This window comes from Poecilia reticulata, linkage group LG21 (assembly GCF_000633615.1).
Source record: "Poecilia reticulata strain Guanapo linkage group LG21, Guppy_female_1.0+MT, whole genome shotgun sequence".
In the NCBI taxonomy this organism is placed as follows: domain Eukaryota; kingdom Metazoa; phylum Chordata; class Actinopteri; order Cyprinodontiformes; family Poeciliidae; genus Poecilia; species Poecilia reticulata.
Window position 1 is genome coordinate 11454150 of NC_024351.1, and position 27123 is coordinate 11481272.

Sequence of the window (27123 nt, forward strand, 5' to 3'; positions counted from 1 at the left end):
GGGGGGGGGGGGGGGTCACTGGGAGGGGGAGCAGTGGTAGGGCGCAAGTCTTCCGTGACCTGGCGTATGCACAGGCATTTACAAAAGTGCACGCACACGCATTCGCAGACACACTCACTCGAGCGCGCACACACACGCACGCACGCACGCACACACACAGAGTGCATTTTGTTCCCATCACCCCTGGGTGCAGGCTCTTTCTTTTCTTCTCAGCTTAGCGCAGCGTGTACGCCTCTTTCTTCTGTACAAAAAAAGGCAGCCTCCTTCCCTGGAACCGGAGACTACATGTTTCTCCATAGTCTTCTTTTTTTTTTTTTTTCCTACCATCTTCTTTTTCTTTTTACTTGTTTTGAGAGTTGAGCAGTTTGTCTGCCTCGGGGTACAGTGGGTACTTCACCGTCTCAATTTTCTCCTTGACCTTGTAGGAGGGGTAGAGGCCTGTGCGTCCCAGCTTGCGGTTGATGCCTTTGGAGTATCCGTCCCAGTGGTTGCCGGCCACGCCGATCACGTCGCCGGGCTCCAGGGGAATGTCCTCGCTGTTGCGTGGCTGGTGCGGGTAGATGGCGATCTGATTGTGGGCGTTCTGACCTCCGAAATAATAAATGTCATCTAGGGAGTAGAAATACGAAGAGGCGTCCGGGTGGAGTGTCTGCATGATCTCATAGGCTACACGGCAAACCTGACAAAAAAAACAGAAAAAAAAAAAAAAAAAAAACATAAGCAAGGATTGTTTTTACAGTCTAAAAAGGTGATTTAAATGCCCTGCAAAATTGTTCATATGTTTTAAACTTTTCCACATACAACAAAATGCTTTAATAAGTTTTATTGAGATTGTGTGGGATTGACAAAAATACTTACATTTTTTTTAACAAGATGGAAAATGACCCCGAGAGTTTGAAAGTGCCTAATGGGTTTTTATTCAACCCCCTTTACTCTGTTATCCTTAGATATAACCAAGAGTAAATTGAGTCAAGTTTGTTTGAATAGCACATTTCAGCAACAAGGCAGCTCAATCAAACATAACGCAATAATAAATTATGAAAACAACATGTGAAGACACGGTTGTCCTAATCATTTCGACTGAAGATAAACGCATGGAGGAAGTGTTCCAGAAATGTTCTTCAGGTGATAAAAGGCCGATTTTGTAATTGAGTTTATATGTTTCTGAAGGTTCAGATGAGTCCATCACTACACCCAGACTTTGGGCCTAATCAGCAGTTTCCAGCTGTAGTAACTGGAGATGTGTGCCAACTCTAGAGAATAACTTCAGTTTTGTTTCTTTTCAGCTGACGAAAAATGTTATGGCACATCCATACATTGATTTGCTGCACGCCTTAGATGGGTTCATAGTCATCTGGTGACATCGTAATGTAGAGCTGTGTATCATCTGCGTAGTTATGGCAACTCTGATCCGTCATAATGGAGCATGTAAATATTAAATAGAAATGCCCCCAGGACTGAACCCCACATGTGACTTCTAAATTTGAGTTAATCTCAATAATTTCTGTGAACTGCTGTTGTGGTTGTAACATAACTAAAGGTGAAAGAGGTCAAGTGGTGTGAATACTTTAGCAAAGCACAGTATAGTGCAGTCATGGCGACGTGGAGCCTCCATTTCTTTTTATAGAATAGAGGGATAACATAAAATGAGCTAAGCACCTTACTCTACTCTGTGAGATCTTTGATATAGGTTTATAAACAGGGATTATACGCCGGCATCGAGGAGCTCTCACTTTATTTTTAGGACTGGAATAAGGCCTTTGCACTCCACATTAAAATTTGCAATAAACACGACTTAGGAAGCCAACACAATCAAAGGGGTGATGCGACATCAAAGCTGTAGTAAATGGGTTAATTGTTTCTGCGCTTTGAAACATGTGAGGGGAAATAGGACAATGGGGTTGTTGACAATGTCTGTAATGAAGTCATTTTCCAGTTTGGCTCGTGACAAAGCAGAAAACATCAACTGTTGCTATTTTTTTTCCCATTTTTTTATGCAGCTGTAAAATGTTTTCTGTCAGCAGAAGTTATCAGAAAACGAAATGCACATCAGATTTTTTTTTTGTGTGTGCAAGAATTAATGTATGTGATTTTCAAAATCATACAGTTCTGGGGCAATTTGTTGTCTAAAGTTGCAAAGAAATCACCACCCATCAACCAAAATGTATTGTTTTCCATATTACACAACTTTCAGTTCGATTTTTAACAAACTCCATTAAGAAATGCCAAGAGTCGACTGCTGCGAGCAAACCTGCGAGGAGAACGTGCAGACCAGGAAGTCCGTCTGAGACAGGAAGTGGATGTCCAGAATGACGCCTCTCAGCGAGTTCTCGGTGTAACGGTTGTGAAGGCCCGCTGACCACGAGATGGAGTTGTCGCTGATGAACTCATAGTCTGGATACCTGAGCAAAGAAACAAACAAATGAAGGTGACGGTGCTATTTAAGGTGGTTTAGCCTACTTCATGTCGTCAGACAGGTTGTATTTAAGTGATTTCTTGATTTCAACAGGAATGGGTGTTGCTATTTAATTGAAAACATTTCAAACTTAGTCACTTAAGCCACCCATAGTTAAACAAGTGGGGCGATCATATTTTCACACAGTGATTTGGGTTTTTTTTTTTTTTTTTTCCTTTAATAAAAAGAGATCACCATTCAGAGATAAAAAAAAAAAGAAGCAGAAAAATATACACAAATATGTAAGGGAGAATACTTTTTCACTGCACTTTAGCTGTGATTCCATGCAACACAAACACTCACTTTGTCTTAGCTTCCTGCAGCAGGGAGGGATCGTCTGTGGCCAAATAAACCCGCTTCTTGTCAAGATTGGCGCGTCTGGCTAGAAGCTGGAATTGTTCCTCCACGTGCTTCATGTACTCCTCTATTGGATGGAAGGCTGCCTCCGTGCCCACCTTATCCGTCCTCCTGACATGGACCCTGCAAAATCAAAAGCGCACATGACTGTATAGACGAGCGCCGCAGGTCACAGACAATTTCGATGATGTCATTTTTACTTTGATAGGCGGCCGATGTTTTTTCCCCAAAAGGAAAACAAAAAGTCAAACACGTGAACTAATATTTTAAATTTAGTAAGTTGAATAAAGTTGTTTGTTGCGTAATGCGTCTGGTCTTTCATGCCAAAATACAATCAAATAATTCATTTTCATCATCGATTTCTCCTTTTGATTTAATATAATGTGCTGATTACAATTAAAACTTTTGAAAAATTTTGTTTTATGCTGCCTGTCTACAAAAAAACCGTATTGTTTCTTTTGTCCTAATCCATTGTGATAATTACAGTTAAGCTTTTCCACACAAATATTTATTGTGGCACAATACAATGACGTTCTCGCGCTATAACGAGTAATGTTTTGGTGCAATTATTTTTAGGCATAAATCTATTTTAATTTTTAATACAAAATGTGAGACAAGGTAAAGGAGATTTTGCTTGTAAGAACATTTATAAGAAAATAATAGTCAAGGTGATGGAAGCTATGTGTGACGGCAGTCACATTATTTGTTGAATGGAAAAAATAATTAATGATTTTATTAACAACTAAAATAAACAAATACAAACAAAGGACTAAGACACCACAACATTAATGCTTTAAGCTTCCTTTCCTGGAATTTTTTTTTTTTATTCTCCAGCTGTTTTAATAAAATAAAAACCTACTTAAATTACCCACTTTATAAATGATTTTATTGCTGCAGCAGGAGAGCTATAGGAGAAAAACAAAGCTATGAGGAAACTGTGGCAAAGCAGGGAATTATAGTAGAAATCATAGGGAGATTCAAAGACAAAGGAAAGAAAAGAAATAATGAGCCCAGTTGTCGTTCTCTTTAGCATCCTGCTCATCGCTTCCAGGGAAGAAGGAGAGAAACGGAGAAACCGTGGTCACAGATTTACATGCGAGGATAAGAGCGCAGCTTGAAAACATAAGACGACGAGAACTCCCTCTCTGGCACAGAAACATCCCTCAAACTGATGGAGGATGAAACTTAAATTTCTTTCTATCCTGAATTATTCAATGACGAAACCAGCCGCCACTAAATCTACATTGTGACATTTAGTTTCGGGGAGCAAATGAAACTTCCAAATCTGAGAGATCTCCCATTTGAGTCGGAAAACTGAGGGAGCTTGTTCACATTTTCCCCCCATACGAGCTGTCCAACCTTTCCACGAACCAAGTATTTGTATGGACATCCAGAGTTAGGCAACTCTCAGAGCAGCGTCACACAAAAAAAAACACAACATTTTTTTTTACCAGCCAGCAGAGTGAACGTGAAAGACATTCTAGTAGCTAATGGTGCTAATTGGGGCCCGTTCTCTTAATTTTGAAATAAGTTGTGATTTTCTTGGCATCGTTTTCCCGTTTGACCACCCAACACTGTCCTGGATTAGTCTGGCTAGAAGATTATTTGAAAGTGGAGATGGAGATTTGGAGGTAGTTGTCCTTCCTAATTAAAAACCACTTTGTGAAATTCAGCATGGAAACAGTAACAGCCACCTTTAACAGCTGGCTCTTCGGTTTGAAAGGCTCCTCGTATCTTAGGGTTCTGACACATTTTCCATTTCAACATTTTTTTATTTTTTATTTTTTTAACTTTTCCGGACCAGATTTTGCTGGGAGATTTTCAAATGTTTTGGACATTTAAGACCGATTTAGATTTACCTTGACATTGCTTAAAGTTTAGTAGTTTAAAGTAGTAGTAGGAGTAGTATTGAATAGTGTTTATTGTACAGTTTGTGATGATTTCTGAAAAAAAAAAAGTGGAGTCTTAATGTTTTGTTTGCTGGCATCTAAGCCAGACCTAGTTTTAAAATGAAAGATGCAGCTGAATAAATAAAAAGCACTAAAACGGCCCCTACTTGATTCCTCAGTGTGCTTTTAGCTTTGGGTTTCCAGTCAGTAACTCAAGACACAAAACAGTGATGGATGAAATATTAAACTACAGTTGTGTTGTAGAAAGTATACGAAAAACGATGGTATTACAATAGAGTAAATGTGATTTTCAGGAGTTATCAAGCCTGGGGTGGAAGAAAGTCTGGAATCTCCGTCTTGACACAAGAAACTTTCTTGTCATTGGGGCCCAAATAGTTCAATCTTTGTCTTCCCTAGCTGAAAACAGTTTCTCCAGAAGCCAGTCACCTTTCACATGCAACCAGCTGCAAAGTTTTGTTGAGTTCTCTTTAAAGCATGGTCTACATTTTTGGCCAGAAGCCTCTTGGCCTATGGCAAAGTGAAAAATCCTTAACTGTAGACAAAATACAGCGATGTTCAATAGATTTCCGGCAAGCAAACACTTGCACATTTCCCCTCTGGGAACTGCAAAACCCATCCACTGGGTCAAGGATCCACTGGAACATCTTGGGTGAGGAAATCCTCAGAGAGGCAAAGAATTGTTGTCTTTTATCTGTTCAGCATCTTTCAACCAATTTACGGATCGCAGCGACTTCTTTTAACCGCCGTGTTGCATCTTAAAAAAACACACGCAAAAAAACTTAGGCAAAAGTACAAAAAAAGTGCCTCCAAGGTTCAAAGAAAAAGAATAAACAAGCTGTTCCTAATTTCTGCTTCTGGCAGGAGATCAATCAGTGCCTGTTCAAGGATGCTCTGATTTATTTACGTGGCAAACACAAGCCAGAGAATGGAGGTGAGGACAGAAGGTTGAGTGAGTAACACGGATGTTGGAGCGTTTCATTTGGTCTCTCCGTCTGTGATCGGACAGAGGTCCTGACATCAGGCTTTGTGAGGAGCCCTCCCTCCTGCTCACCTCCTTCTTTCATGTCTGCATTTCTTTGTTCCTGTGAAACCTCTTTTTTTCTTTTTTTTTTTACAGCCCTGTTCTCCGTCTGTCAGAGCAACAGAGGCCTTAGTGACGCACCGCGCGGCTTTCGGCTCCTCCACTCTCCCCCCCCACCACCGGTTTTCTCTTTTCAAACCTCACGGCGCTCTCCCATTCCGCCACTACAGTGATTCAATTCATTCCCATCTATTCATACAGTATTGGCAAGGCAGGGCGACGCTCGTGGTGGGCGTAAAAGCATACATTAATGGCATCAAACACGCCCACACAAGGCACAGCAAGTGCTGATTCTGGCAGACTGTGACAATAGCACATAGACTGAATAAATTATTTGTTGGAGACTGACCTCGGGGCTCTGGCTGTCGATCAGAAGCCAGCCGAGGGGACAACGGAAACTCGGGGAAACTTGGCTTTCCGAACCGCAGCCTCCATTAAGAGTTCCCGTCTTTAGAAAAAAAGCAGCTCATAATTACATACACACCAGCCACAAACTCATTGCTTATGCAACATGTGCTTTGACATCAAAACATGCCAGAGCTGTTATTAAGACGCTTCCTCGTTGCGTAAAATTACAGATAATGAGGAATTAAAAGAGCAGCCAAAGTAAAGTGTTTTAATAAGCTGTCAAGGTTGCAAGGAGTCGAAAAGATGAGCGGCAACGATTGCGCAATCGCAGCCCTCCCAACGCATACTCTCAGTTTGAGACGCCTTGTGTCAATTCAAACCCCCCACTGCTTTCAATTGAACTGGCATATGGCGACTTGAACGGAGTGAAAACATGACTCAGAATATGCCGGCGCCGGGAGCCGTCAAGCCTGCAGAGATGCACCTGATTTTGTCATGTTTGTTCCACTCATGTGTTTGATATCTTTATTTAATCTGTTTCCCCCCCAGGGAAGTTGAGCTCACAGTTTTTTTTTTTTGTTGCAAAATTGTTGTTATTTGTGTGTGTGTTTATTTCAAGAATAAAGTCAAGATGTTCAGAAAAAATAAATAAATAAAAAATCACAATTCTGTTTCGTCATCAAAGTCAAAATATCAACAGTTTTGTGGAGACGGGAAATGCTGACTTTGCTCTTCTTGTTTTTACAAACAGGTTGGCATCACAACACTGAATTCTGAGTTGGGAAGTCGGAGGTATCTTACCAACCTTAAGTTTATATTTAATATGGCTGTCATGCAGAGAGTATTTTATTATCAGCTTCTGCTGCATTTAGCTGTTGGCAGAACAAGTCAAGAACCTTTTATGAGCCGTAGCAGCCAGCTAGCATCAGCTAACCGCATAATCTATGACGTCTGCCCTCATCATCTATTAAAATCTAAATTATGAGTCAACATATTTCGTGTGTATTGCTTAAGAATTTCTTTAAATTGCTTAAGAATTTCTTTAACAAGTTACAGTTGTTCTACCGATGTACACGAGGACAGAGCTGCAGTCATGTTGGCACTTAATAAGTAATTTGTTCATTAAGGAGAATTGCTTCCAGCCCATTGGCTGGTTCTGTATGAGCTTCAGTTTAGGAACAAACTAATGAAGTAAGAAATGTTTGTCTCACATGTTCTCTAAAACAAATACACTGGACATGGAAACTCTCAAGGAAACCTGCAAGCTAAAGTACAAGTTCTGTACAGCTGACCAAATAAATCTTAGTTCATCCTGTTTTAATCAGATTTAATTGCGCAGATGATGGTATTTAAATGAATTGAATGCCGAGGCTCCACTTTATTAAAACAGAAAGTAATTTAAATGATTAAGTTTTTTTGAAAAAGGTTTGTGTATAGATTAATGAATGAAAAGAAAACTGAGTACATCATGATTAGACAGTTAGGTGGACATAAGTGGAGGATTACGCATGGCTTCAAAAAAAAACAAACAAGATTGAAGCAATTACTAACTGGAACCAGAACCTCAAACAAATATAGGGGCCGTATTATTTCCGACTGCCTGTGTTCCTGTCTAGAGGCAGACAACATGATGTTTTATGCGAGTTAAATATTCAGACATAGAAGCTTCTTTTTGCTCTCTTTTTACACCGGCATGCAAAATCAGAATCTAAATAATGGATTCCAACAAGAAAACTCTGAAGGCGAGTTATTTTTATTGAAATTCGCAGCTCCGATCACACTGAACGCACCAAACTGATGAGCACACAGAGAAATCTGACCTGCTGGTAACCACACTGGGCACGAGGAGGATGCAGGCGTGTTTTTGACTGAAACAGCACTTTCTCTCTGGGTACTCTGGCTAACATTACACTGCACTAAATTGTTGCGAGTTGGATCTGTGCCGACGGCTGCTCCTGGTTTATGGCTGCAGCTCGGGTCTAAAGGGAGCGGCCCGGAGAGAGTGATGGCGATGTTTGGGACTCGTGTGAGTCGGCAGAGAGACTTCGTCCTACGTCTCTCGACACCCTCTCCATAAACCCAAGCCCATCCTCCTGTTGCCTGATCTTCGCACTACTTCTGTGGTTCACTTTCAGCTCAACCTTTACCTCCTCCACATTGTTTTTAGACGCACACAGCCTTTTTCTTGCGGCGTGACTTCAGTGCGAAGTGGCACTACTGAAAGCCAAATAACGAGAGATAAAAGCTTTATTCTACACCCAAATGACTCATTTTAATAACCCCTCTCCGGGTGACATGGACTGAAAAAAGGGAGGGCTATGTGTCGTGTTTTGGGAGTTGTACAAAGGAAAGCACAAAGAGCGGTGATAGAAACATGTGGAAAACCGCGAGAGTTGGAGGAATATAGGTTCAGCTGGATGCCTGGGGAACATAAGAGAGACTGTGGGAAATATTTGAACAACCCTGAAGCGGAGTGAACAACTGAAGACAGAGGAACGATCACAAATGAGGAGATCTGAGGGCCGGGGTTTGGTCGGAGAGGATGGGAGACCAAACCCCCTTTATGTCTTCATCTGAGGGCACAGATGAAGACAGAAAGCAGCAACATGAAAGTAAAACAAGACAGTTAAGATAAGACACAGGTAAACCTTTAAAAACACATTCTACACTAAGACTAAGCATTTGTTTTAAACACCTTCCTCAAACAAACAGACAGAGTTACTCTTGTGGGATTCTGCAGAAACTTAAAACCACCTGAAAGGACCTGAAAGTCATTTCAAAGACTTCCCAGCGTCTGACAGTTAACCAGCCATCGTGCTTATTGCCTTCTTAAGGTAAACCCCCGTACCATCTGCAACACGCTTCAATGTGGGCTAGAGAAACTGCCAAGAATTATTTGCAAAGTCTTTTTGATTTCACATTTAAAATGCGTGCTAAAGAAGAATATCACGACTGGAAGAAAACGCTCGCCGACAGAACATGAGAGTCGGTTGCCGCGGCGCCTGATGGGGATTTGCTGAGACGTAAACAAGTAAACAGCTAAAAAATGTACAAGCTGTTTAAGAGAGACCAATTCTGTTTAAGAGAATTGGTCTGCTGTATTTTGATAGGGTTCACGGTCCATCATATGACTTTTGATGGACTGTGAATAGCAAGTGAGCAACAGCAGTGGACTCCTGCAGATAAACCCAGTCAGTGATGTACAGACTTAGATGGGTGACAGATAATTAGTTAACACAATTTGCAATATGGAAATGCATGAAAACTGTGCAAATCCAATTTATAGGTAGGAGACTTTTTTTTAAAATTTGATTATTATATATTATACATTATAATACCACTATGAACCAAACATATTTGATAGTTTATCGTTCCACAGATTTTACTAACCTTTTGATTTAAAATAAAGAAGATTAAATTAAAATGAAAATATAACATGTAGATTAGGAATGAAAAAATAATCTTTTAACCTAATTTGAAAATGCACTAAAATAAAATAGATATCTTCACAGAGTCTGATATTTGTGGACTATTTTTGTGTTTTATGCTTTCATTAAGAAATGACGATCTTTCAAACTAATGCCCAGCGTTTTAAACTCGGTATTAATTTTAACAAAAAAACAAAAAAAGCCTTATTCTATATACAGCACACTTTAGGAAAGAATACCACTCTTTTGCTGTGCCGTGCTATAAACAGACTTATCTGTGGGCTGAATTTAGTACAAATGAGCACATACTGCATGTATTTGAAACTATATTTAGCAACGAAGAAAAAGTATTTGATAAAACATAATTGCGTGTGTGGGATCATTTCAAAATAAACAACAAACACACAGATATAGATCTTTTTGCGTTTCATATTTTCTGGATTATAGAGGTCATTGAAACAAAGCGAGACAACTTTGATTAGATGAATAATGCTCAATAATAGCACAAATTGATAAATTCACTGTGATCCTCTGGCTTTTTGAAACATTGGTTGACGGCGAAGGAAATGAAGCGAACAGTTCGCCTTAATTAACAGCGGCCATCGAAGATAAAAGAACAGATGCCAGGCCATTGCATCTAATAAAAAGTGTAGTTTCCTTGTCTCGTCCAATTTCATTTAATTTGAAACAGCCCCGAGCATTTAATTCTGCAAGTCCTTAGCTAAACTGAAGGAGCTGATTTGATGTGAGGTCACCGAGGGCGACGGCAAAAAACAAGAAATGATCAAACACACTGCTTTTAAAAGATAAATAAATAAAAACCTCTGAGTGATGAGTACAGAATGATGAAATTTCTTTAAACTGGTTGATTTGCATGAGCACAAGCCGAGTATTTGCCGGCAGTGCAGCAATACAAAGCAAAACCCTATAATGAGTAACATTTCAGTTTCTTTTCTCTAATAGTAAAGGAATTCTACTGTAGAAGAATACCATAGTAACTGACTCTTCTGTAAGCACTGAATTAAAGCAAGGTCGCAAACATAAAAAAAAAAAAAAAAAGAGAGAGAGCCAAGTGTCCTCACCCGATGATGGGATGTTTGAAGCCCAGCTTGGCGGTGGTCTGCTGGATCTCCTTTTCCAGCCACGCCTGAGGGCGAACAAGATACTTGACAAACTGCGACACCCACCAGACAGACGGGTCGCCATGCAGACGATGCAGACGCGGGGCCAGGTCCTCCGGGATTGCCAGAGGTAAGTAGGGGGGCCGAGGGTGTAGACTGTCCACAATGGGCAACTCCACAACTTGAACATCCTTATCATGAGCCTCCCCTAGATTGGAAAACATACAAAATAGTTGATGAGGATAAAAAAAAAAATCTCTTCTTTTCGGACCCATAAAGGTGACCTATGACATCTGACACTAAGATGTTAGCAATGCCAACGTTAACCAATCGTATCCACCAATCAGCCATTGTCCAGTCACACTTTTTAAAGATCCCATTGAACTGCTGATCAAAGAAGAGGCTCATCATCAGGTCTTTGAAACCTTATAACGCCGCTGGACTTATCATTTTATCATAAGTCAAAAGTTATACGATGGTCTGTGAACTTGAAAAAGAACTCTGGATTTTTGGGTAATGTACATAAAAGTTGCGTTTTCAGATGATTTGGGTATGAAATTTTATGTTTGCGATTAAACAGGCAGCTGTCGTCACATTTAAAGAGACGAGCAAGTTTCCCGTTGGGGGAAACTCCAGAGAAGAAAAGAAAAAAAAAAAAAAACGTTACCCAAAAAGCAGCTGAAACACTGGTTATCACATTTCATAATGTTTCACAGCAACATTTGATCCTAACTTTGTCTGCAAACGGTTAACTAGAACAACACTGAGTTACATTACAAGCAGACTTATGGAGTCGCATTGGTGACTCCACAGAATACTATGGAACGTAGTGGTGAATTATCTTACTCCACTTTAAAGCCACAAATTCATCAATTTTATTACCTTTAAGAAATGGACGGGGACTTGGTGGCCGCAAATGTCTAATTTTGGAGAACTAATTGGTGTCATGGACAGAAAAATATCTTTTAAGTTTAAAACATCGAAATCTTTGGTAATCTTTTAAGTAGCTGTCATGAGGTTTTACGGTTATACTTGTTTTTAATTTGTCATAATTAGCAGGAATGGTAAAAAATAATTAATATAGCCATAATCAGACTTCGTGACTTTCACCTGCCCTTCATCAAAGGCTACAATTAACTTTCAGTTGGCTTAAATAGGAAAAGGAAGTGATGGTTTGTGGACCAAAATTGGGCGATCCAAGGGTCGAGTCCTGCTTGGAAGCAGCCCCAAGAAGAAGGGTTGACCAGAGCTGATTATGAAGGTCAGTCCTCTGGACTGCACAACTGCCTGAACTGCCAGACCTCCCTGACCATCAAGGCCAACTGTGCACCCAAATATATAAATGCAGAAGCTGTGCACCTACGTGTCAGAACAAAGGTTACAAGCATGTACAAGCCTAAAAACTGCATGTATCTACACACACTAATTTATAAAAATGTGCACGTGTGGAAAAAAAAAGAAAAGAAAAATCCTGTGAACTACAATGAAAGTGGTCAGACAGTGATAAGTTACGTCGGTCCAAATAAAAACGGCAACAAACAGAAACTGCGGTCACACTCTCAAACTCACACAAAGAGCTCCAGCTAATCACATCTCGCCAGAAGGGATGTGCCTGGCAGACACAACCCTCACTCCATTTCAGTCTTAAACCCCAAGCTAGGTTTGCTAGTGTGAGTGTGTGTGTGTGTGTGTGTGTGTGTGTGTATGTGTATAAAACCCTTGAATTATGTAAAAAGACAAGTTTTGAGGCCTGCGCTCTGTCAGACTAAAGTGACTTCCGTCACTGCCGTATTCACAGCTGCAAACACAGCCTCCATAAGACGCTTCCAAATAAATGGCATAATGACTCGTTAAAAACGGCCTTTCACAGAAACAGAGTAGCTAAAAAAATATGCTAAAAACAACTAGAGGAAAAAAGGCTCGGATTTGTGTGTGCGCGCGCGTGCGCACCGGGGTATGAACTGAATACAAATTAGAACAAGCATTAAATATTGAACAGAAAAAATATTCCCAGGCTCGTCTTTGCTTATATAACAACATTGGCATGATTCATAGAAGGGGGAACGGGCATATTTTGAAGCCTGCTTTTCTTGGCACCGATGTAGAGATATGGAGTATGTCTGCTTCTCACTGCTGCTTAATTAGAACAACAAAGCCTCTCTCAAGTATGTCTTAACTGCACAACCTCTGCGTACGTTTTCTGTAACAGCCTCTTCCGATGCGTATGGATCTGAACTAAAAGAAAAAGTTCCTGTATTGTATTTGGAGTCTAAGATGTGCACTGGCCCTAATAAATCTTTCATAAGAGACTATGAAACTGGAGAAGCGAGAGTGACACCATCAAGACACAAAGTGCCGAGCTTCTCCATTCATAATACATTTGAGACAGAATTTATGATCTTTGAGATCTCTTGTTTCAGCCTTTGCATGTCAGGGAACATTATGTTTTGCCTTCTGCTCTCAGCAGCACGCACGATGCAGAACTATTTTCACAAAGGAGTGCGCTTTCTTGGACAAATTATCTTTGTGGGCAGCCAGTCACGGTTTTGAAGATAAGCTGGGTTTCTATTCGCGAATCTGAACTTAGCCGGAGAAGGAACCTTCAGTTGCTCTGATCTGCGCTTCATAGATGCGACATTATGCAGAGATGAGGCAACAGGACTAGATCTGGGCATTAACGCGTTATTGTTAGAACACCAAAATTCCAGCATTAGCCTATTTGATTTTCTTAATTTTTTTCATGGTTTCCCACAAAAGGTAATAGGAAAAAGGAATGGAAGACACTTCATCAGCATCGCCACCTATCACCCACAAGAGTAAAGTTGATTTTTGTAATTGTTGTTGAATATTTTAACTTAACTCTTCGTTGCTGAAAACTTCTAAGAAAATCTGTATTTCTTCTAAAGAAGCTTAATTTGGGTAAGATTTGTTTTTCTAACTGAAAATAGGAAAGAGTCTCAAAAAAAAATTAAACATTGTATTTCCTCAAAGCAACAGAATGTTAAATGTTTACACCCTTTTGAACAATTATAGGAAAAATCATTACTGGCATTTATAATAATAAAAGTTTTGTATTTGCTAATTATGGTCAATTTAAACGATTACCTTGAAAATATGTTTACCAGGTTAATGGACTTTTTTTTTTTCTTTTTGTCTAAACAAAAAAAATTTTTGTCTTTTTTTTAAGCAGCCATGACATCTTACCGGTTATTTGGCACCTTCACCAAATAATAGTAATCTTACAGTTTAATTCATCCCCTCCCGAATAAAACCAGGCAAGAAATGGAATTGTTTATTGGAAGAATTAATATTGAGCATATCAATTCGTCAAGGGGGACGTTTCTTACCCCCTGGGACAGTTGACAATTCAAAGCAAGTTTTCCTTACAGCTTACAGTAATTTCAGAAGGGATTCAGTGACATGGCTGCAAAAAGTGAGATCTATCTGCAAAAAAAAAAGAGTTACTTTCCCCATTATGTGTTAAATCTTATGAGCCAACAAGCAACATAAACACAATAGCTGAAAATAGAGTGGACCACAAAGTTCACACGGTCTGTAAACAAAAAATATACACAATAATATACGACCATTTATCTCCAGCACCGTGCATGGTTTAAGCAAATGCTTTGTTTACAGGTGAGACATTATTGTCGGAGGGAACGGAAAGGTAACGCATAGGTGTGAAATGGAGGAAGAAAGTGGGGAAAGGGAGCAAACTGCCCTGCAGCTTCAACCTGTTTTTCTTTTAAAAAGATTAAAGAATATAAAAGTGTAGTTATCAAAATGAAAAAGGCCTGGAGGAAGAACCTCTTCACAGCATGAATACAAAGTAACATTCCAAAAGCTGTCGAATGGGGAAAGTTGTGCTTTCCCCCCTTAAAAAATGCCTCAATATTTCAAATAGTGTTGCGGGAATCAATGAGCCGGTGAAAGAAAATCAACCGGGCTTCCCTTTCAGCGGCTGTGGCTGGCGATGTGTTCTGAGGGTCAAATACTTCTTCCTTGTAGTCATTAAATGTATCAAAACTGAAAACTTGCTTCTTTTTTTTTTATGTGTGTTTAGGCAAATGTTTGGGACATATTCTTTAATGCATACATTGGGATTTAATTCATTTAATTTATATAGTGCTGCTTTACAACAAATAATCTCTCAAGGCATTTAACAAAACAAAATCGACACATCGCGGTCAATATGCAGAAATATAGTCGACTCGATTCGACTTTAAGTCAGTCGCATGCATTCGAAAGTGATATTAGTTAGAAAAGTGTAGTTTATTAATTCAATTAGTAAAAGTTTTCCGTCGAAGGAAATCCCTGGGTCATTGAGTCACTGACTTGTGCATTTTCTGCTAGATTCAAGGAACCTTAAGGACTTTTCTTCTTTTAGGTCGGTGTGTATTGCATTTATTTCTTGAATTAAAACTACTTTTACACAAACGATCTAAACTGTGTTATAGCATATGAATAAAACTGGAGTTAGCCAAAGTAGGAATCAGAAATTTTACTCTATCAAACTAAGATTAAATAAATTTACGTCGAGGCGGAACATTTTTTTTACTTCAGGGCTTTAAACATCGCTTAAAATGTTCATACTATAATACACTGCTCAGGCTTTCCATAAACCACAATTATTTTCCAACTGTCCTTGGATCAAGACTTAGCAGTTTATATACGTCTCAAGAACTATCCCCAAACAGGCCTTCAGATTTCAATTCCCAAAAGCTTCGACTCGCATCCCCAAGCCGTCTTACAGGAATTCACACACTGACCCATGCAGCCAAAACAACTTGCTTTGTCCATTGTGAGATAATGATTGGATGGTCAAGTGACAACCCAAACACTGAAATGAATGCAGGGCATCTCCAGTGACTCGTCTGGCCTCAACGGCCCCATTAGTGACCCAAGGAGGGCAGTTCAAGTTGACAATTTTAAAGTATGACACTCCCAACTAATTTTTTAAAACTGAAAAAGTTTTTTTGGATTTAGGATGAAGACGTCAAAAAAACATATGGAGTTCTATTTATAACATGTAGCTCTCCATTATCCTGGATGGCTGAGGATCAGCACCAACCTTTTCTAAAGACGGCACAATGAAGCGAACTCATTTGTTTATTTGACCAGCCCATCACTAATCTATATTTCCTTTTCCTACGGTTAGGTTTTCATTTGGAATTATATTATTCTCCACTTTTTTTTTTATTTTTATTTAGGCCACAATCCATTTAATCTCTGCGGTGGAGCAAATCCGAGTTGAGGGTTATGTTTGTGTGGATGTGCATTTCTTGCAATGTTTTGTTTCCCCCCCCCTCCTCCATTTCGCATTTGCAAGAAGAAAATCAGCAGGTCCAATAATAGCTCCATCGCTATCTTTGTCTTTATCTTCTCCTCCTCCCCTAAAGCAATATGTTTTCTTGACAGAAATACCATGTCACAGACACGCATAGCATGCATCTTCTTTTGGTCTGTAAGCGTCTCAGATCCCAAGAGAAGCACTTAAAAGAGAGCAGGCTATCCATGTTATGATTTGTGGGGAAATTGGAATTTTGCTGGTTTGAGGCATTAGGCTCCAGAAAAGTTCACTCCCTATGTAAGCATAAACAACACAAAAAACAACACTGAGGACACATTTTATATAAATACAACGAATAGGTCGTGTTTTGGTTTCAGCAATACAGCATAGAATAAAATCTAGAACTTACGAGTCACAGAAACAAACCAATAATGACGGTTTTTACATTAAAAAGCTTCAAGAGAGTCAAGAGCCTGTGTCGATGTATGCAAACGCTGATCAATCAGCGTGAATCGCTTGTTGGGCGTGAACAGCCATATGGCCCACGTATGGGTTCTTAAAATGTAGCTTTTAATACACACCCCACGTACGCACACACACACACACACACACACACACACACACACACACACACACACACACACACACACACACACACACACACACACACACACACACACACACACACACACACACACACACACACACACACACACACACACACAAATGGGAAGAAGAGAAATACATTAAAAAGCGGAAAAAGGAACATATGAAAGGCGAGAAAATATGAGAGAAAAGGCAAAGGGAGAGCAGGAGATAAGAAGAGGCAGCCCAGGAGAGCACGAGTCAAATGAAGCAATATGATAAAAAAAATATAGAGCTGAAAGAATTCAAAGATCAGCGCAGAGAAGCTATGAGAGAGAAAATAATTGAGGCAAAAGGTCGCACTAAATGCTTGAGATCATAAGCAGGCCCTGTTAGTTAGTGTTAAATTTTTTTCAGCGTATTGAAATAAATACACAAAATGCAAACCTTGTAAAATACTGTGTTACAAAAACAAACTTGAATTTTATCCGGATTCTATGTGATAACCCAGCACAACACAGAGCAGAACTGTGAGGCGAATAAAAACGATGTGTAGTTTTTAACCTTTTTCCACAATTATAAATCTGAAAAGTGTGGCAGGCATTTGTATTCAAGTCCCTTTACCATGACGGTGCTAAATAAACCAAGCGCCACCAACTGCCCCCAGATGTCACATAACTAAAAAAATAAAAAAAAGACACTGAAACCTAAAATTCTACCAGAACGTATTTGGAAAATAGTCTGAGTTAATTCAGAAGGGATGGATTTACTTTAATCTAGATGATTTCATTGTAACTGGCAGTATGTTCAGGGTTGTTAAACTGCTGCTTCACGTTGAACCTTTCATAATGTTCTGAGTCATTTGCAGTCAATATAAGAAACCAATGAGGCCCTTTCAGAACAGCTGTGTTTATACTGACATTAAATCCCACAAAGCTGAGCTTTACTTACCAGCTAGATCACTTATATTTGTAAAACAATTTGGAAATCATGTGACCTTTTCCTTCCACATAACTATGACTATAATGTGGCATCTTGTGACTATTTGTCACAAAATCTCAATTAAATGACATGAATAACTTTTGTGAAGCACTGGATTATAAAGAGAATTGAAACTGAGTGCAGAACTACAAGTAATTTATTACGTTTTTTTTTTTTTTTTTTGGTCATGGCTTATAAAGTGGGAAAATCCCACTCACACAAACATCATTTACTGTTCCTCAGCCAACACGGGCAGTGAAGCAGAACAGACAGAGAAACAAAATCTTATAAACCCATTTCTATCCTGGGGAACTCTATTGGCACGCCCACTCCTGCCTGTAAAAGTTTAAAGCTTTTAACTGCTGCTGCAGCTTTTCTCTGGAACATGCACAGAGAGATCTGAGCGATATACACCGAACACATGAAGGTGCTGTAAGTGCTGGACAGAGCTGCAACCCTTTAGCAATCAGGAGAGGTTATGGATTTCATAATAATAAAAAAAAACTACCTACGACTAGTTTAAGGTTTTTTTTTTTTTTTTTTTTTTTTTTTTGCAAAATGAGAAAGTGACGGTCGTCGGTTGCATAAAAGCCACAGATGTGCTGCAAATATAAAAGCGACAAGACACCAGTGTGCAATACGGGCTGGGAGACATTTGCACAAAGTTGATGCAAAGCTGCGCCTCCCCTTCAAAGTTCAAATTTGCTACTTTCTCAAAATGGGAGCGAATGATAATAAATAGGATTTCAAGTAAACCACCGGCATCTGTCTGAGTCACTAACCGCAACAGACAACCAAACAACCATCACGACTGAAACAGTAATGATATCTCTGCTTTTTACTCAGCGGGACGCAACCTCACTGCTCAGCATGCACACAAGTCCATATACAGCTTGTGCAGCAGAGGCATGTTTCTCTGTCATCTCGCCTCCCTGTAGCCCCTCTGTTGGCGCGTAAACTACTTTTTTGCGTCAGACGCTCTCGTGAGACCCAAAACGAAATGAATAAAAAGCAATTAAATAGGAAAGATAAAAGCATAAAGCTCGCCTTCTTTGCAGAAAATAAAATGAAATTACAAGCATGTCAGTGACAGAGGGATGCAGACTTCTGGGATTAGCAGCTAATTTAAAAGGTGAAAATAAATTCAGAAGCTTTTTAAGTAATGGTGCAAAAAAAAAAAAAAAAAAAAGTGGAGTGAGCATCCTGGCTACAGGTGTACACAATATGCAACACGATCACTGATTTACGCAAAATAAGTAAAAGAGTTAATGTTGTTGAACGTAATTCATGCTTGTGCTTGGAGAACAGAAAGGTTCGATTTTCCCGTTTAAACCGCCAGTTAGCATTTAGAAGCTGTCGAATGGTTACGACTCAAACTTGATGACCCCAACATGTCTCTCTTTTCTGCAGCTGCAACTCTGAGCTTTAGAGTTTATTCATCGACTGCATTGCTTCACTGTGAGCCGTGACGAGACAAGACTTGAGTCCTTGTCCAGTTTTGCTTTTGCTCGCTACAAAAACTGCTTACAGTAGCTATTTTCTTTTGGCCATTTCATGACTCTTTAAGATCAAAACACGTCCACCCTCCTCGAATGGGATGTGTGGTTGTCTTCACCAATCTGAAGAGAAGAGTAGGACAACGCTCCTACAGTAAAATACTAATTTACTTTTAACCCGTCTTTAGATGGGGTGTTAATAATGGTGAAGAGCACTGTACATCAACCATGAAATTGCAGAACCCCCAACATGACAAAACCTAATTTAACGCATATAACTTTATGCTTCTTGTGCTGTTTATTAAATGGATTTTTGTTGTTTACAGTAAAGACTTATTCGAATAAAAGACAAGGTGTTTTAATGGTGGAGAACAAGGAAATTAAAAACTTTGATGCATTTTTAACCTTCACCAAACAAAAGTCCTGCCAACAACACAAGGCTGTGAGAAGTGTAACAAGGAAACCTCAGTTTAAAAATATAATGTGCTCAGAACCCGTGTTAATGGACATTTACTTAGACCAATGCTAAAAAGGACTCTTAATGGAAATGTGACAAATTTAAAGGTACATATCAGACAAATATCGCCCACTGCATGTTCATAATTTATTAGAGAAGAAATATGTGAAAAAGTAGTTGCAAGTTAAAAAAAAAAAACACCACAGTCTCAGTACTCAGGATGACATTAAATATTGATGTCAAAATGGATTTTTGGCAGAAATATGTTTACGTTGCCCAGCAGCAGCTTTTAATGTGAAAATATAAGAGCCATCAGTGAATTCATGCTCCAGTCCAGGGACTGCAACTGAGAAAAACACGAAGAATTAAAACTTCATAAGCCTGATATGATTGGTGGAATTTATTTCTGCTAAACCTGTGCTGAAACGGATATGAATGTAAGGAAAGGATTAATCGACTCAGTTGAAAACTGCAAGCATAAACAAGACGGAAGGGCAGCGGTTGCGTTAGCAGGAAATATATCCCAAATCATTTATTATGGGGTTCTTCTGTAATAAAGCCATTACAAAGCAACCTCATCCTGCAGTGCAGCAACATTCATCAAACTTTACTTTTACATGAGAACAATAAGTCAGGAACTTTCCGTTTTTAGATGAGGTTATTCCAAAAAAGATAATTAGGTAACTTATTATAATTACTGCTGGCAGGGCCAATGGTAGAGCAGAGGTGGCCCAAGGTTATATGGGCCACCATATATAATCTGCTAATAGTCAAGCAGATTATCATCTAATCTGCTTGATTAGATAATAATACAGCATTTCATTAAATATATATATTTGGTGGAATTTTTAGCAAAATTTTGGTGATGGAATGCAAAAGGGGATAATTGGGTATTTTTTGCTGAGATGAATTTGAAGCCCAAACTCGTAGCATCAGACTGTAGCTATGGTAACACAACAATCAACCTATGAATATCATTTTTTCGTGCTTTAGAAAGTAAACTTGCTAATCCATTGCATCTTAAATTTAAATATTGTCTAATGTCTGAAACCAATAAATCAAATTCAATGATACCTAAATATTGTCATTCTCAATAAACATGTTCAAGTGACGGATCTGTGAACTGTGTGAAAACCCAAGCACTTCGCAGCTGCAGTTAGCTCTGCGCTAGCGCTAACTGCAGCTCGTAGTGTGACTGTGTCGCTGTGGATGTACCCACCTGACCAGTGTCCGGTGGAAGCCCCGGAGCGGTCAGTGCACGTGTTGCTGACGGGCAGAAAGACGGTCTCCCAGCCGCCGGGGGCGTAGCGCCAGTTGTGCGACTCCAGGATGAGCGTGCGCTGGGTGCCGTACGCGATCATGAAGCAGTAGACGACGTGGTGGAGCTGGCAGCCGTAACCGCAGCCCTTGTTGATGTTACACACCAGCTTTCTCGCCTTACTGCAATCTGGGGGATTCTGGGAGAAAAAGGAGAGAGTGTTTCAACGGGGGTTGTTTTATAGCTCAACTTTCACCTTGAGTTTCTTGGAAGACTGATCTCTGACACGTAATAACACACGGCTCATATTGTTTTATTCGTCTTCATTGCCAGTCTCGTACTGAACTCTGAATTTTATGTCGCCTGCTCATGATTTTCCCCTAGTTTGTCTTTTAAAATGACCTCTTCCACTTATCTCCAGCTGTCTCTTTATTCAATCGTTCTGCTTTACTGAAAAAGGAGAAAGAGGCTAAAACTTTTTCACTTTGTTGCAATCAAAAAGACCCTTTTATTTAAGGACATGCAAATTGGTCAATGTTGTCTTTCTTCCACAGAAAAGCGATTCCGGGGATAATTTTCCATCAGAGTGTGTTGAAGATCCCGTCTGACCAGGTTTCCTGCACCTTTTTACTTTCAAATTTCTACTGTTGTATTATTCTCAGATATCGCTGACGATCTAAAAAACAAGCAAATACAAAAGTTCACTATTAATTTACAGCAGATATTTATACAACGGTCAGATTTCACCTCCAATGGATGGATGGATTGGAGTAAAAAAAAAAGAAAGATAAAAGCAGAAAAGAAAGAATGCAGAGAAGGAAAAAAGATCAAAGGATGACATGAATAAAGCATGAACATAATCACAAAAGGAAAAAATGAAGGAACAGAGCAAGAAGGGTTGGGGGAACGGAAGGGGAAAAAATGAAGGAAGGAAGGGATCTAAAATTGAATGACAAAAAAATGGAGATGCAGAATGCAAGATAAAAAGATTTGAGGGATGAAAGATGGGAAAAATTAAAAGAAAGAAAGACGAAAGGATAGATGGATGGACAGACAGATTGATGAACAGCAAGATATTTAGTGAATGGATGAAAAGACGGATAGAGAGATTAATGGGGTCTGCATTTTTCTTAACCAAAAATGGGACATTGAGTTTCAGAGATCGAGATGGTGGGGGAAAAAAAGAGGAGATCCGCATATTTCTTCCCACTCTCAGTTTTTTTTCCCTGTTCCTTGTTAATCCCAGTCTGGAGAATACCTCAATCAAATTCCAGACTTCAAATCTGTGCAGGAACCCAGATATTCACTACAGAGTTATTCATTCCAGAAGAATATAGAGCCATTTAATCTATATTTGGTTTTTGTTTGGGTGATGCTCAATAAAAGATAGAGTGCTCTTTAGCAGCTGTTTTGGAAAATTACTGATTGCTTTCAAAATAGGCTGAATGCCACTGACAGGCACCGACTAATTTCCAGGTCTAGTCCTTTCCGGTGATTTGTTAACAATAGGAAAAAATAAAAAAAGATAAAGAATAGTGCCAGCTCTGTCCTTTAATCTTTTCATTGTTGCTTTTGTTTTCTCTTATTCACTTTTTCCGTGCTGCTTTTGCTCTATGTTTACTTCACTGTCGTTCTCTTAAGCTAATTCTTAAGCTGTCCCTCTCTGCTCTCTCGGCTTCCTATCTTTTAATATCCTTTGTTTCTTCCTCCTTCTCATTTTCGATGCTCTCTCTCTCAATTCATCAGCTCAAAAATTAGCTGCAACATTATGCAGTCTGAGGGTTAGAATACCGAATAAGAGGGGGCTGGGAGAAGGAACAATAAACTGTCTATTTTACGCACAGAACAAGTGGAACGCAACAGATTGCTGCACGCTATGTCACCGACGAGTTGCCGGGCGGGTTGTGATCCGCTTTGCAGCCGATCTGAGCGACTGGAAGCCAACCGGCTTCCTAAACAGCAATTATTCGCTGATGGGAGTGTTTTCCTCATTAGGCTGCTGCAGCTGTGGATAGTTCAGAGTAATCAGGCCGCCCAACACCCACCGGCTAACGCTGCCTATCACACGCTAGCAGGAGAAGTAAAGGGGAAATAGAAGAGTAAGAAGAAAAAAATAGAGAGAAAAAAAATGAAAGATTAAAGTTTTCAAAAAAGTGGTATTTAAAAAGAAACTAATTAGCAAAAGAGGACAGGAAGCTGGCCAAAACTGATTAACGCTCCTCTTTCTCAATAACTCAAAGTACAACGGCCGCAAACAGGGACACGGCAACCCACACAGGTATTTCCTTCTATTTCTAGAATCCCAGTTCACCAGCAGCCCCACGGGTGTAAGCTAACCCACTAGAATCTACAGTCAGTGGCGTCTGATTACAAAGGACCTTCTCAAAGCTTCCTTTCTCTATAGAGAGGCATGTCACTGTATCTGCGTGAGGTCATTTTATGGCACGAGTCGTGCCGAGACGAAGCCGCCGTCACTGGAACCCGGTGGTTGCTAATGGCGGAGCTGGAACGGCTCAAGGATAATGACGCCAGCTGCGCGCACGGGCAGCGTGCTGTAGGTTAAGTACCTCTTTAAATAATATTCTTCTCACATATTAACACCCAGGGTCAGCAGCGGAGCGCTTCGGGTTCGGGCAGACCACGGCGTTATTGTTGGTTTTAGGAGCGATGGATGGCTGAAACCAACTGAATATGACAGAATAATAACCTCAGGTAATTAAACACAGTGCTCCCCCCTATCCACTCACTTCAAGATGCTTAAAGTGAATGCGGGACGTTTTCTGTGCTCAAAAGACCTCGAGTAATAAAAGAACAGTTCATCACTGCTGATGTTCATCAAGGCCTGATATATTCATATCAGGCTTTGTGTTCTTATTGGTGTTATTTTAGAAATAAAAAATAATAATAACACCAGTAGTGCAACACTGACAGATTTCACCAGAGTTTTAATGTGCAATATTTAAAAAATAAAAAATAAATAAATAATTCAAATACTTTGAATAATGGCCCGCAAAAAAAAAAAAAAAAAATCTTAATGATATTGAACCTATTTTGTTGACAGTTTACGGCCAATTGATTTATTTATTTTTTTTCAGCAACAGAAAGTCGATGTGCTTTTAGTCTGACGCTCAATAGAAAGTTCCTCATTTTTAAAGTGAATTTCAAAATACAAAGTAAAATGTTAAATATGCACATTTCTACAGTGGTCACTGGGTAGATTGAATAGACAAAAAGATGGATTTACACATGGATGAGAACAATAATTAAACAGGTGAACTGATCACAATCATAATCATTATGAGACATTTACATTTTAGAAAAAAAGTACCGTATGTGAAGGCACATCCTACTTTCCAACTAGCAAAGTTATAACCATAAATATGAACTGAACCAGAAATATAGTCCAAGGACTGGACAGAAAAGAGTGAAGCAGCAGCTAAAACCAAACACTTCACTTGTTATGATTTACTAATTTGCTCCTGCCATCATCTCTAACAAGAAAAAATTGCCACCATTTTTATAAATGATGACAGACATGTTTAAGAGCACCTTATTAATTCGGTCTGGATAAAATACGTCCAACTTGATTCTGAGGAGAAACTTTTTTTTCCCCCCATCTCCAGTCATTTGCACATCTCTGACTGTGGGGAGAAAAAAAAAAAAAAAAGCTTTTTAATAACCACATTAATACGGAACTGAGACACTGCGAGAATAATCACCAGCCGCCTGCTCACGTAGTTGCGCATCTACGGTGCAGCGTGTGCGTATACAATTTTTTTAAAGAAAATAAACACAGAGAAAATGTGAACTAATTGTATTGTTTATAAGTAAATATACCCTAGGCTATTATATTATACCCTATATTCCAGGGCTATTCAAAAACCACCCAGAGCCAAAGCTGGTCTAACAAAACCTAATTCCATTGATCGTTTAGTGGCTAATTTAGATTACCGTCTATGGCCAAAAATGATACCAATCAAAGTCTTAACAATTAAGATAAAGGTTGCAGTACATGCAGTGTAAATGAAGAAGAAGAAAAAAACATTCAATAGTTTTAAAACATTTAAACTGTCCGTTTAATCAGAAACGGTAAAAAACCAACAGGTCGAGTGCAACGACTTTTCTGTTTTTGTGAGCAATTTACACTTAATCACATTGTTTTAAATAGACGCTCTATAAGTTTAGAGAGTGGTGTGGTTGTTTAAGTTTAACGCTAGGACAAGCTACAGTTTCTGGCTCTGGTTTACGCACAGTGACCCTCTCCTGAACCCACCTGGTTTATTTTGGAAGCTGTGCAAAAAGCTGCTGAGGTACACAGGTTGTCAAATACATGAGAGAGGCAGAAAGAATCGGGTCAGTTTTCAGAATAGGACGTGGAACTGTGTACCACGCGCAGAAACGTAACAATAACTGGTTGGTCAAGGGCTTTGATGCTATTATGTTTATTAGAGGTCTGGCGTTGGAAGATCCCAGGGCGCCGCATGACACCACGGAAAGCTGCTTTAATAAAAGCCGAGGAGACAAGGTGTTACAATTAACAAAAAGAAGGTGTTTGGGGAGTGAAAAGCAAGTTATTAGATACCACAGTCATTTTACCCAAATGCCCTCAATTTGACGAAAAACAGACAATACCTCGTTTCCTGTTATTTTGATGGTATCTGTTCCTTGGTATAACAACCTCTAGCTATTTTTTAAATGTTTAAAGAACATTTTTATGATCACATTTTTTTATACTGAGAAAAAAAGGAAGGAAACATGTCCGCTGCATTTCACAGTAATCCACTTTCCTTATGCCTTTTCTCTTTTTTTGAGTAACATTTATTTACATTTCAACAGCATTTACAATGGCCAAATCACATTTTTACTTCAAATGTCTACACCAAGTTCAAATTCTTGACTTTTTCAGACTAAAATTGACAGTTTTTGGAGTCCTCCGTTCACAGCTCAAAATAAAAAAAAAATGATAAAAGTTAACCATAAGCTTGTGGCAATGACTTCTACAGCCGATAGTGGAATGAAGGAAAATGCCTAGAGGGACTGAGAGGAAGACACGAGGAAGAAGGGCAGGTAGAAAACAATGAAGACAAGGATGTAGGGACATTAAAACAGCAAGGGAGGACACAAGGAGCGAGAGAAGAACATATGAAAAGGATGATAGGACACTGGGGAAATAAACAGGATGAAGGGCAAAAGAGAGGGAATTAAGAACCAAATGAGAAAAGACACAGGTAAGATAAGAGGGGCTGTCATAAAGGAGGGAAGGAAGAACACAACAAAGATGAGAAGGAATAAGGTGAAGAAGAAAGAAAGGATATCCACCAGGAAGAACTGCAACAAAAGGAGGCAGCTATAAAAGACACAAGGATGAAAGAAAAGCTATATCAGAAAGGAGGGAAGGAAAAAGTAAACGAAGAAGGACATCAGGGCTAAATGAGGAATACATGAATAAATAAATGTACAGAGGGAGAAAAGAAAGAAGTACAGAAGGAAGGACAGACGCTAAAGTCCTGAAATCCTAATATTTTTTTCATCCTCTGATAAACTTTTCCTTACTTTTCCAAACCTGCAAAAGAGCAAAATTAAATTCCACGTTTTCCAGACAGCACTGAAACCACAGACATAACCTGGTTTCTTTTCTTTTCAAATCCAAATAAATGATTTTTTTCAAACAGTTCTCGCAATACTTTACTGGTTGTCATCAAGTAAATCATGAATTCTTCGAACCGAGCAACGACAAAGCTCCGACGATGGCGTGATGCCACGAGAACTGTGTCGCTGATGAGAAAGCACAACAAAGCTGGGATTTGACTCATTGTTACCAGGCTGCATTTTGTCTGTGATGAATTATCGCTGGGAAAACAACCGGGGAGGCAATGAAGATACGAAAAAAATAAACAAGACAGTAATAAATATCAGAGTAAAAAAGAAAAAAAAGAAATAAAACCCAACTGAGCTCCATCTGAAGGAGCCGTGGCTGCTGGATGATGCGAGTGGACAGATGGAGTTAGTTATGGCAGGAAAGAAGAGGAAAGCTGACGCAGGTGGCAGCGACAGCAGAACAAGAAGGAGGAGCCTATCTGTCTCTGTGCACATATAGATGTATGGATCTGCATGAGAGAGCCAGACACACACACACACACACACGTGTGTATACAGGCTATCGCTTTGCATTTAAGCACGAGCATCAATCTTATGGCTCAACTTCAATAACAGTTGCTTGTAGGTGCGGGTGAACCCGTCCGCGCGTAGCAGCGTGAGGGTGTGTGTGTGTGTGTGTGATGAATTAGTGATGGCAGCTGGTAGAGCAGTGTGATCCCTCAGCAGCGGTGACAGCAGCTGTTAGTGGTGCCGTCTCC

General features: G+C 39.5%; 1 protein-coding gene across 1 annotated transcript in view; it reads right to left on the bottom strand.

Moving 5' to 3' along the window:
• Positions 1 to 206: 206 nt before the first annotated feature.
• Positions 207 to 27123, bottom strand: part of fut8b (fucosyltransferase 8b (alpha (1,6) fucosyltransferase)) — a 106632-nt gene continuing 79715 nt past the window's right edge. The window contains exons 6-10 of the mRNA XM_008397469.2: positions 20729 to 20966; positions 10662 to 10908; positions 2759 to 2935; positions 2252 to 2402; positions 207 to 679 (exon numbers count right to left, since the gene is read on the bottom strand). Of these exons, the coding sequence (XP_008395691.1) occupies positions 341 to 679; positions 2252 to 2402; positions 2759 to 2935; positions 10662 to 10908; positions 20729 to 20966 (1152 nt within the window). The 3' untranslated portion in view covers positions 207 to 340. The remainder of the gene's footprint in view (positions 680 to 2251; positions 2403 to 2758; positions 2936 to 10661; positions 10909 to 20728; positions 20967 to 27123) is intronic.